This window comes from Fusarium graminearum, chromosome 1 (genome assembly GCF_000240135.3).
Source record: "Fusarium graminearum PH-1 chromosome 1, whole genome shotgun sequence".
NCBI lineage: Eukaryota > Fungi > Ascomycota > Sordariomycetes > Hypocreales > Nectriaceae > Fusarium > Fusarium graminearum.
In genome coordinates, this window is record NC_026474.1 from 4996846 (window position 1) to 5006396 (window position 9551).

A 9551-nucleotide genomic window follows, 5' to 3' on the forward strand; every position below is an offset into this window, starting at 1 on the left:
GTTATCTCACAAGCACGTCCTCACAATCAAACCCCAACATCAAAGCAAGCTTATTTCTCCTGTCCTTGCCTTTGCCATTCAGCAAGATGGCTTTTCCTAAGGGTACACCTACCGTTTTCTATGCTCGCGATAAGTCGCCATTGGGAGAATCCGACGAGTAGGTACTGATATTTTCCTCAAAGATGCACTTTACTAATCTTCAAAATCATTAGTCCTCATGAGAGCATCGAGAACGATGAGCCTCTCGTGAACATTGAATCTGACATCGTGGGATACGAGAGAAACAGCGAGGAGTCTAGGACCCCTTCGCTTGACGATGATATAGAGAACATCGCGCCTGCCAAACAGTCCCTTTCGCCAGAAGAGGAGGTTCGTGTTGAGCCCCCGAGGAGAAAGGCCGGCCGCCCACCCAAGCGCCGTCGTCGCGCTGAGGCATACAAGGATGCCCCTTCTCGACACTCACAGAGAGTCGCCTCCATTGCTCCTTCACACAACGAGGAGGATCCCAAGCCGGCAAAGACCCCGTCGAAGCGATGCCCTGGACGCCCCCCCCCCCCCAAAGAAAAAGAGAGCCGTGACTGTTCAGGTTCCGCGAGCCAGCAGTCCCGCAAAGAGAAGATCCGGTCGTGTTCCTGCTGAGACCAAGACGACTAATGCCGAGCCTGAGATGGAATGGGAGGTTGAAAAGATTATGGATTCAGGTGTTAATAGGCCCACCGGCGTGCATCTTTACCTGGTCAAATGGAAGGGGTTCTCCAACAAGGAGAATACATGGGAGCCCAGAATGAATTTGAGCAAGTGCCACAAGCTTCTTCGGGATTTCGAAATGAAGCACTAAGGTGGGAGAGAGTCTATTTGGGGTGGATGAATGATTGCATTTGAGGGTATTGTGGGCCGGAATAGCGGTACGAATGGGCAAACTAGCATCAAGTTCGTATTATTCTCAGTAGCGCATCGGCATGTTATTTCAGACCTTTTTCCCTCTTACTCATATTCCTATAGAGTCGAAAATAAGGCTGAGAAGCCAGCAGCAGCTCCAGTCAAGGGAATCAAGCTTCGCACCAGATTCAAAAATCCCCATCGTCCGATCAACTTGGCCACATCCTCCGACGAAGCCTCCAAAGTCCCGGCTACCGCCTTCAACAAGAGCTCGTTTGTCGAACTCATAAAGAGAACCGTGAATGGAATGATAGAGACTGTCGAAACTGCGCCGAACACCAAGCCCTTCCAGGAACGACCTTGTTGCTGGGCTGTATATGCGGCGTAGAGATAGACTGCAGTTGTTGTTACGGCGAACTTGGGCATGAGGGCGAAACCACGGCTAAAGAGTTGGTGCCATACGATTGTGCTGGATGGTGTTGAGAGTTGGAGAGCGCCCGGAACGCCGGCGAGGGAGAGTGAAGCTATGAAGCCTGTTGATTATTATGAGCATGGGTATGTATGAGATGAGATTTAGGTATGTGTCTCACCTGAAGCCCAAGCTGAGCCTGCGATGCCTGTGGCCGAGGCCAGAAGAGATGGGAGAGGGATTGACACTGGCATTATGGTGTTTGGGAGTTTTTTTTAAACTAATGAATTCGTATATATGTTGACTTTTTGAGTTGATCTACTAGGGAATCAAATAATCACAACACAGGATGGTTTAACCTTTATATATAATGACGACTATATGGAAGTATAAGTGCTTGACAAAATAGACCTTCCCAGAGAATACAGCCTCTTGTTCGAATTATTGTTTCATTACACCCAGATCAAAAAGTGGAACTCATCCGGACTGGAAACTATCACGGACTTCTAAAATGTCCGATCACGGCCGATCAACTCATTAACATCCGATCGGTTCGAGGCCGATTGGTCAATATGGGTATAATATAGCCCTTTTCGGTCGTCGACTCACAGCGAGTTACCAACTTTTCCCTTGCGCGCAAAAAAACCATGCAGGATAATTCCCTCGGAGAAGCCCTTGCCATCAGTTTCTGTCCATGAGGATGCAAACTCCATCCCACATTTCTTGAGGACGTTTTGGCTGGCAGCGTGATCGCCTACTGTGACGGCTGAGATACACTCATCTTGGACCTCACTGTCGCCTAGAGTGGTGTTCTTATCCACCGATATTTCAACCTCAGTCCTTGGCAACGACCACCAGTGGTCGAGGTAGCCTTTGACAAATTCAGAAGCGTAACCTTTGCCCCAATGCACCTTTAGGAATTGATATCCTATGGCCGGCCAGCCAAGTTCAGCCGACCACACGCAAGAACCTCCTAGTCCAACGAACTCGCCAGTCTCGGTGAGGGAGATGAGCCAGTCGTAGCCTTTGACGTCATTTGGAGGTAGACGACGATCAAGACTCTTTTGTGTTTCTTCCATCTCTATATCAGGGCGACCTTGTGTTGACCAGATCATGCCTTCGGGTTCTGTTCGAACAGCACGAACATGCTTAAAGTCATCCTGTGTCATGGGCCGCATTGTCAAACGTTTTGTCTGGAATGGCTTTCGTTCGCTATTGGGAGGAAGAGGATAGACGGGCAGTGTTGTCTTGACTTTGACATAGTCAAGAGGTGGCTTTTCGACAGGATCCATTGCCATTGTTGTTATAGGGTAATATGAGCACAAGATGCAAAATGCGTGAAAGTGATTGATTGGGGTTGTTTATGAATAAGAGAGGACCAATGCTTCATCTATCTTTTATACTACTGTATCTCCGAAATCGTCTACACGAAAGAAGGCAGTGAGTCACGGACCTGCTTTTACTCTATGAGTCGGATCAATACACAGGTAAGCATTTACAAAGCTTAGAAACGTTACTACAAAAGTTCCATCAAGTACCCTACAGTTCTGGCATTGAATTTAGTAAACGAATCGATAACTAACAAATCTTTTAGTGAGCCAGAGACCCTTGAAAAAAAAACAAAAATGATTAAATGAGGCTAGCTTCAGCCCTAGGAGTGAATCCTTCACATGCCTGAAAATTGATAGGCACAAGACAAAGGCACAGCCAGGTAACGACAGATACAACCCAAGCAAGATCGATTTGGGCGCAAAGTCAACCCCCAAAAATCGAGACGTCACTACCTAATAAATTGACATGGGGGTGGGGCTGTTTTCCGGCACTTCATTTCGTTGAAGACAGTCTTTATTAAACTCTATGAGCCACAACGGCGAGATCATCTCATCCCATATTGTCAAAGAGAGTTGACTCTTTTCAAAAACCGTTTAACGTTAGAAAGCTTACCTAGTTACCTTACTGGCTGTGCCGCACACATCAGCTCAGCTGCTCAAAATGAGTACCCGCGAAGGCCGAACGGTCAAAGTACTCAGTTGCTCCAACTGTCGCACGCGCAAAATAAAATGCGACAAGATACAACCGTTTTGCGGTCAATGTTCTCGGTTCGGGCTTGACTGTGTATTTCCTTCGAGAAAACCAACGAGGCGTGCGCCAAGACCGCGCCAAAGTGAACTCCTCGATAGGATCAGCCGTCTTGAAAACATCGTCAACCAGGCTGACCCCGCCAAACTGAAGCAGTTGGATGAGGAGGAGGATATCAGTTCAAGACCTGAGATAACGTCGCTGACTGCCACTTTGAACGATCGCTGTGATGAGTCTCAAGCTGCGGCTGCGCAAGCTGCCAACGCAGAAGTTAGCGAGCAGTATCTCAGTTCAGGTTTCTGGGTACACTTGTGTGCTGAGGTTGAGGGCATCCGACATGCGTTGAACCAGCCATCTGAGGAGGATGACGACGATGAAGAGGGCGAGAGCCCAGAGTCCATGGATATGCACTCATCAGCTCCATCTGGATACTTGCTTGGAAACTCCGACTACAGCTCGCGACAACCATTGGTACATCCTCATCCGAATATGATGATACGGCTCTGGACGATTTACTCGCGCAACGTCGACCCTCTCATGAAGATCCTGCACCGTCCAACCATGAGCAGACATTTTCAAGCATACATAGAGTCACCAACGACGTATCGGTTCACTCCGGAGATTAACGCCGTCATGTTTGCTATATACTTCTGCGCAGCTGCTTGCCTAACACCAGAGACATGTTTCAAGCAACTAGGAGAGAGCAAAGAGGTTATCACAAAACGATACCGCGTGACTGTGGAACGAGCGCTCGCCGAGGCAGATTACCTCAGTACCACCAAGCTCGAAACTCTACAAGCCCTGACACTTTACACCAGCATGATGCGTGTGCATCTACATGACCGGACGTCCTGGGTTCTCACATCACTCGTTGTCCGGATCGCTCAGGGCCTAAACCTCCACCGGGACGGTGACGGTCACCGCTTCACACCGTTTGTGGCGGAAATGAGAAGACGTTTGTGGCATTTCATCGTTGTTGTTGATATCCGCGGCTCCGAAGATAGAGGCTCGGAATCAATGCTTGGTCGATCAAGTTGGGATACTGCAGAACCTACGCCGATCGACGATGCCGACTTTGGCCCTGACTCACCGGGGCCTCTAATCCCCAAGGCGACGCCTGCCGACAACGTCGTCTGCATGTGTACAGCCATGTGCTCGGGCATCTTTGGCTTCATGTCGTACCCACAGTACAGTGCAAAAGGCGAACCCGAGCACTTTTTGTATACAGAAGATCAGCTCATATCTCACATACGTCGACTGGAAAACACCTTCATCCATACTGCCCGACCTTCTCATCTTCCTTCTCTTTACGCATCCGAGATCGCCCGTATTGTTATTCTCAAACTTTGGTTGAATATACAGTATCCGTTCAATGGAGGACCGGCCCCCGACCGACCTCGTGTATCGAAAGAAACTATGCTACGTACGGCGATATCTATTATCGAGCTGCGTGAACGTATGACAAAGAGCCAATGGGAGGACCGCTATGCTTGGTGGTCAGACACATATGTGCAGTGGCATCCTTTGGCAGTTGCATTGGCTGAACTTTGCGTGCAAACTGAAGGGGAGTTGGTAGAAAAGGCCTGGGTTGTTGTCGAGAGAACCTTTCCTTCATCACGGGAACACATTGCCGACACAGCCAAAGGTTCGCTTTGGCGGCCTATCAAGAAGTTATTGAAGAAAGCAAGAGCCGCGAGAACTGAAGCGTTGCTGAAGCGAATGGATCTGAACGGCAGCTTAAACCTGGACCCAGCGTCTTTCATGCCCGCGGCCATGGATATGCCTCAACAGCTACAGTTCAATCCGACGCAACAGATGACAGACATCCCAGTGTCTGGACCAGGCCTGACGCAACAGTACGACACAAGCAGTATGAATCCCTCAATACTGTTCGACCCACCAGAAGTGTTGAATCTCGACTTTGGAATGGGATTGGAGCAAGGCGTGCCTATGGAGTGGTCATACTGGACAGAGTTTTTCAACGATACACAAATGGAGACATCTCCAGGAGGAGGCAGCGGGACAGGCGAATCGTCGTAACAGTTCACAATCGGTAGTCATTGCTAGTTTTTTTTATAAACCCAATCAATTGTGCATCACACCGGCCAGCATCTTGTATGCTCAGAATTTTTTGGTTCATTCGTTGCCCATTTTATTGAGCAAAGTCAGTTGATATTTCCATGATCCCGTGTAACACCCGCAGAGCCTAACCATCCTCTAAACCGAAATCATTTAAGCGAAAGTGGAAGGTCGCTTGGCGCTGAACAACTTCTGGGTGTTCTCCTTGGTGATACGGTGGGGGAGGGGGAAGCTCAGGTTCTTCTGGGTGAGCTGGCGGATGTAAGGTCGCTTGATGTCCTCAGTCTTCTCGATCTCGACGACGCGGAGGACCTGGGTAGTCATGTTAGTAAGTGCGACGCGGGATGTACGGCTGCGATGTGAGTTCGACGTACGTGGATGGACCTGAAGCGGGCACGGTGGCGGGCGGCCATGTCGGAGTAGAGGGACTCGACGGCATCTGTTCGGGACAGCTCACGGTACTCCTTGTACATGTTGTGTGTACCGGAACGAGAGTCGTATCGGATCCAGACACCGAAGTTCTTGACCTTGAGGGGGTGCTTCTCGTGGAGCTGCAATATCCAAGTTAGCCTGGTCCGCTGGTTTCGTCGAGTTGGGAAATTTTGCTGTTACGTACCACCTTGACGCTGACGATCTCACCAGTGGCCTTCTTGACCTTCTTGAGACCGCGCAAGAAGTACCAGTATCGGGACTTAGCGACCGTCTCGTTAGGGGCGAAGATGGTCATGCGGTAGAGGGCGGGTGTAGGGTCAGCCTCGGTGGGCAAGTGGCGCCCGATGACCTCGTATTCCTGAAGACGGCCTGAATGCATGGTCAGTATCTGATGTTCCTGATGCTAATTGATCTGATGCCGCGAGCTGAAGGATAAATGTCGAATTTCGAAAGCGTGTTGTGTGTGGGTAGGTCGATATCTTTATGCCGAAATTCGAAACTAGGTTTCCGTGCCAAAATTTTGCTGGACCCCGCTTCAACAAGCAATCGAAAGCCGGGCGAGCGAATATCGAGGTTGTTGCAGTCCCTAAGGATCATGATCCTTCGTCCTCGCTCCCCTCCTAGTCGAGTTGGAGAAATATCGAAATTGGTTTTTTTCCCCCGTCGTCTTTATCCTCCGGCGGGCGACATCATCGAGCGCATAAAACAGAAAATTGCTTACCCATCTGTAATGCTGGTTAGTGATTTCCCTTGGTATGAGTCTGTATTATCGACTTACTGTGACGTTGGTCAATTCCGGCTGCGAAGGTTAGTGAAGATGACCGAAGTTGAAAGATCCCAAGCGATAAATTTTTGTGCGAAGGTGAGGGCAAGAGATGAGCCCCAAGAATCACAAGGTCACGTGATCGGAATCACGAGATTGGGGGGCATCAAGCGAAAGGTAATTCAGTTATAACCAAATACAAGTACTTTTTTCTAATTGATTCGTGCATTCACTTTCATATAATGGACAAATAGTTTAAAGCAAGATATCACAGAGGGAAAGTATAAAGTAGAAAAAATAATATTTTGGGCATTTCGTGCCCCCAGGCACGAGCCTAGTGCTCATGCCAACATGATCATTTCGTCGTAGAAGTTAATTTTTATTTATTTATTCCCAGAGCTCCATGTTGGTATCGTCGGCGTCGCCAACCCAAGGGTTACCCAAAGGGTTGGCGACATGGCCGTCGCCAGAGTTGTCGCCGCCACCGCCAGAGTTTGTGTCGCCGTCGCCGTCGCCGCCGCCAGAGTTTGTGTCGTTGTCGCCGCCGCCAGAGTTTGTGTCGCCGCCGCCGCTGCCAGAGTTTGTGTCGTCGCCGCCGCCGCTGCCAGAGTTTGTGTCGCCGCCGCCGCGAGATTCAATGCGCCGAAGCGCCCACTCGGCCCGCCGAAGCTGCTTCTTGGCCTGGCGCCGGGACTATATATATTTAGATTAATAAACACTAGGTACCTATAAAGAGTCTTACTTACGGTCGGGAAACCTCCACGGCCACGGCCACGGCCACGGCCACCACCGCCACCGCCACCGCCACCGCTGTATTGGTTGAAGGAACCACCTGTAACCGTGATGTTGTATGTATCTCCCATCTAAATAAATGTTAGTCTGTGATTCACTGTGTTTTTTTTAAAAATAAAATAAAAAAAAGAGTAAGAGAAGAAGGAATAAATAGATAATAGAAAGTGAAATATAGAGGTAATATTAAAGAGAAGAGAAACAATCGTTGCAAGTAGGAAGAGTAAGCTAGAAATGAAGTCTTGAGAGCTCCAGATAACTGAAAAGGATTGAAACCATATGAGGTACCGAGGTAGCCAAAGGTAACTCCAATGGAACTACCTATTATTCAGGACCCCAGGATCTCTCTAGCTGTTAGGTAACCCAGCTCATAGTCCGGGATCCCTTGCGTCTTCCCGTACTGCACTTGCAGTCACTCTGAGTAGAATGAAGAGGAAAAGCTTAGCTGATCATCTGTACTGACAAGCACAGTAGTCAGAGGAAAGGGCGAGTGAGATGGTGAAGGAAGCTAGAGGCTCCAAGAGCCAGTTCTTCTTTCTGTGCTGCGCTTACAGTTGTCCAGAAAAAAATCAAAGGGTGATACAGGCAGGAATAACCATAGCCAGAGGCACGGGCGAGTGAGATAGTACAGGAACGATGAGACTTACTGTTTCGGATTGAAATGAGGTTGAAGGAGGAAAGAGAGGAGGGAAAAAATGGGGGGCATAGAAAACAAGTAACTGCGGCCGTGGCTCCTGCCTGCTCCTGCCTCATCACCGCGCGTTGACAAACCCGCCTACCAGATAGGTGCTACTGGCCCTGTATGCCATCAACAATCACTGGGAGTAGCCCCCATGAAACTACGTGCAGGCCTACCTATGGAAGGAATCAGACAAAACTTCCACAAAGTCTCTTGCAGGCATACCAATGCTTGATTTTCGTTAAAGACACCAAGCGTCTATCGATGTCTTCAGGGGTGGGTAGTCATGGACTTAATTAACAGAACGCTTCATTTGCATATGGGATGAATGCAATCCACTGTTTCTTAGACCTGTAACATGATCATGCCGAAGACACACTATCAGACATCTACGAGACTGGCGTTGTTGCCAAGTCGGCACTATATTCTCAAGATCTTCAATTCTGCCAGATGAACGATAAACCTCAAATCTCAGTGGCATACTACACCGCGAAGATTATCGAGTATATGATATACCGGCTTCACTCTCCTGGTAGTGAGAATATAGCCCACAAAGGGCATAATTCAAGAGTACGGGCAAGAAGAATGTAGAGTCGGGCATATTAATATTCACATTGCATATACGGTGATTTTGTTATAAACATGCTTAAACAGTACCATTAACGTGTTCACTTTTCCAGCTTTGATATTGTTTTGCTTGTTTTTGTATTGTCAAACTAAAGTCTATCTTTCTGGGGATGAATGAGAAGGACTAGAGGGCGGCCGAAATATAAAGTGACGCGAAGCGTATGGGGATACTGAGTCTGCTAGAGGGCAAAGAAATGCGAAAGTGAGCGGCGTGTACTAGATATAGCACGGCTTGATGGTTGACGGTAACTTGAAGATGCCCAGACACAATTTCAGATTTGCGTATGTGGTGAAGGTTGTAATTATACTTGTATGCTTGAGTTTGATGGAGGTTGTAAATGTGGGCAATGCTTGTAGGTAAAGTCGGAGTTGGCTGTTGGTTTCTGGGTTGTAGTCACAGCTTTATTATATAGGTATGAGCTAGAGTTTGTCTCATGCAGGCGTGGATAACACCTCTATTGAGTTCACTTGTGAGGTTCGTGATCAGGCCTCGATAATAGATGAAACTGTGAATCGAGTTAGCTAGTTGACACATGTGTTATCTTGCCCAATGACTTTGACTGACATTGGCGCTGGACTTTCCAACAAGTTGCGTTTGTCGGGTTCTTCATCCTCTGTTCTGGAGTAGCAAGTAAAAGAACCTTGCTGGATGTTGTCGATTAATGAATATGATGCTAAACATAACTCCGCCAAACAAAATCAAGTCGTTATTGTTTTGACTTGGCGATGGCCTTGAAGTAGTGTCTCCTCTCTATAACGCAGTAGGCGATGGTTTTGGATGTAGTCGCCTCAGATGGCCCCGTTCCTGGTGTCGA

At 48.4% G+C, this 9551-nt stretch overlaps 6 protein-coding genes across 6 annotated transcripts; 2 read left to right on the forward strand and 4 right to left on the reverse strand.

Annotated features, from left to right (window-relative positions):
* Positions 1 to 86: 86 nt before the first annotated feature.
* Positions 87 to 639, forward strand: FGSG_01512 (uncharacterized protein; the record flags this gene model as incomplete). The annotated part of the gene is made up of 2 exons (XM_011319019.1): positions 87 to 157; positions 213 to 639. 2 exons carry the CDS (start codon positions 87 to 89, stop codon positions 637 to 639), a joined length of 498 nt encoding a protein of 165 aa, XP_011317321.1.
* A 312-nt stretch (positions 640 to 951) lies between these two features.
* On the reverse strand, positions 952 to 1587 carry FGSG_01513 (uncharacterized protein). Its single transcript, XM_011319020.1, has 2 exons — positions 1470 to 1587; positions 952 to 1412 (listed from the first exon to the last, which is right to left on the reverse strand). The coding sequence occupies exons 1-2, from the start codon at positions 1540 to 1542 to the stop codon at positions 997 to 999; spliced, it is 489 nt and encodes a 162-aa protein (XP_011317322.1). The 5' UTR covers positions 1543 to 1587; the 3' UTR covers positions 952 to 996.
* Positions 1588 to 1681: 94 nt separating this feature from the next.
* On the reverse strand, positions 1682 to 2586 carry FGSG_01514 (uncharacterized protein; the record flags this gene model as incomplete). Its single annotated transcript, XM_011319021.1, has 1 exon — positions 1682 to 2586. One exon carries the CDS (start codon positions 2584 to 2586, stop codon positions 1894 to 1896), a length of 693 nt encoding a protein of 230 aa, XP_011317323.1. The 3' UTR covers positions 1682 to 1893.
* A 694-nt stretch (positions 2587 to 3280) lies between these two features.
* FGSG_01515 (uncharacterized protein) lies at positions 3281 to 5407 on the forward strand (the record flags this gene model as incomplete). Its single annotated transcript, XM_011319022.1, has 1 exon — positions 3281 to 5407. The coding sequence occupies one exon, from the start codon at positions 3281 to 3283 to the stop codon at positions 5405 to 5407; it is 2127 nt and encodes a 708-aa protein (XP_011317324.1).
* On the reverse strand, positions 5399 to 6716 carry FGSG_01516 (60S ribosomal protein L20). The gene is made up of 5 exons (XM_011319023.1): positions 6657 to 6716; positions 6600 to 6603; positions 6063 to 6247; positions 5821 to 5997; positions 5399 to 5758 (listed from the first exon to the last, which is right to left on the reverse strand). The coding sequence occupies exons 2-5, from the start codon at positions 6601 to 6603 to the stop codon at positions 5600 to 5602; spliced, it is 525 nt and encodes a 174-aa protein (XP_011317325.1). The 5' UTR covers positions 6657 to 6716; the 3' UTR covers positions 5399 to 5599.
* Positions 6717 to 7028: 312 nt separating this feature from the next.
* FGSG_01517 (uncharacterized protein) lies at positions 7029 to 7504 on the reverse strand (the record flags this gene model as incomplete). The annotated part of the gene is made up of 2 exons (XM_011319024.1): positions 7029 to 7334; positions 7388 to 7504. The coding sequence occupies 2 exons, from the start codon at positions 7502 to 7504 to the stop codon at positions 7029 to 7031; spliced, it is 423 nt and encodes a 140-aa protein (XP_011317326.1).
* Between the last annotated feature and the right edge of the window lie 2047 nt (positions 7505 to 9551).

Excerpts from the sequence above, each read along its gene's own strand:
- FGSG_01513 (XM_011319020.1), bottom strand. The coding sequence starts at position 1,542 with ATGCCAGTGTCAATCCCTCTCCCATCTCTTCTGGCCTCGGCCACAGGC. Across the intron at positions 1,413-1,469 it reads AGGCTCAGCTTGGGCTTCAG|GCTTCATAGCTTCACTCTCC; the intron begins GTGAGACACATA and ends AATAATCAACAG.
- FGSG_01516 (XM_011319023.1), bottom strand. Across the intron at positions 5,998-6,062 it reads AGATCGTCAGCGTCAAGGTG|CTCCACGAGAAGCACCCCCT; the intron begins GTACGTAACAGC and ends TGGATATTGCAG. Across the intron at positions 5,759-5,820 it reads CCCGCTTCAGGTCCATCCAC|GTCCTCCGCGTCGTCGAGAT; the intron begins GTACGTCGAACT and ends ATGACTACCCAG.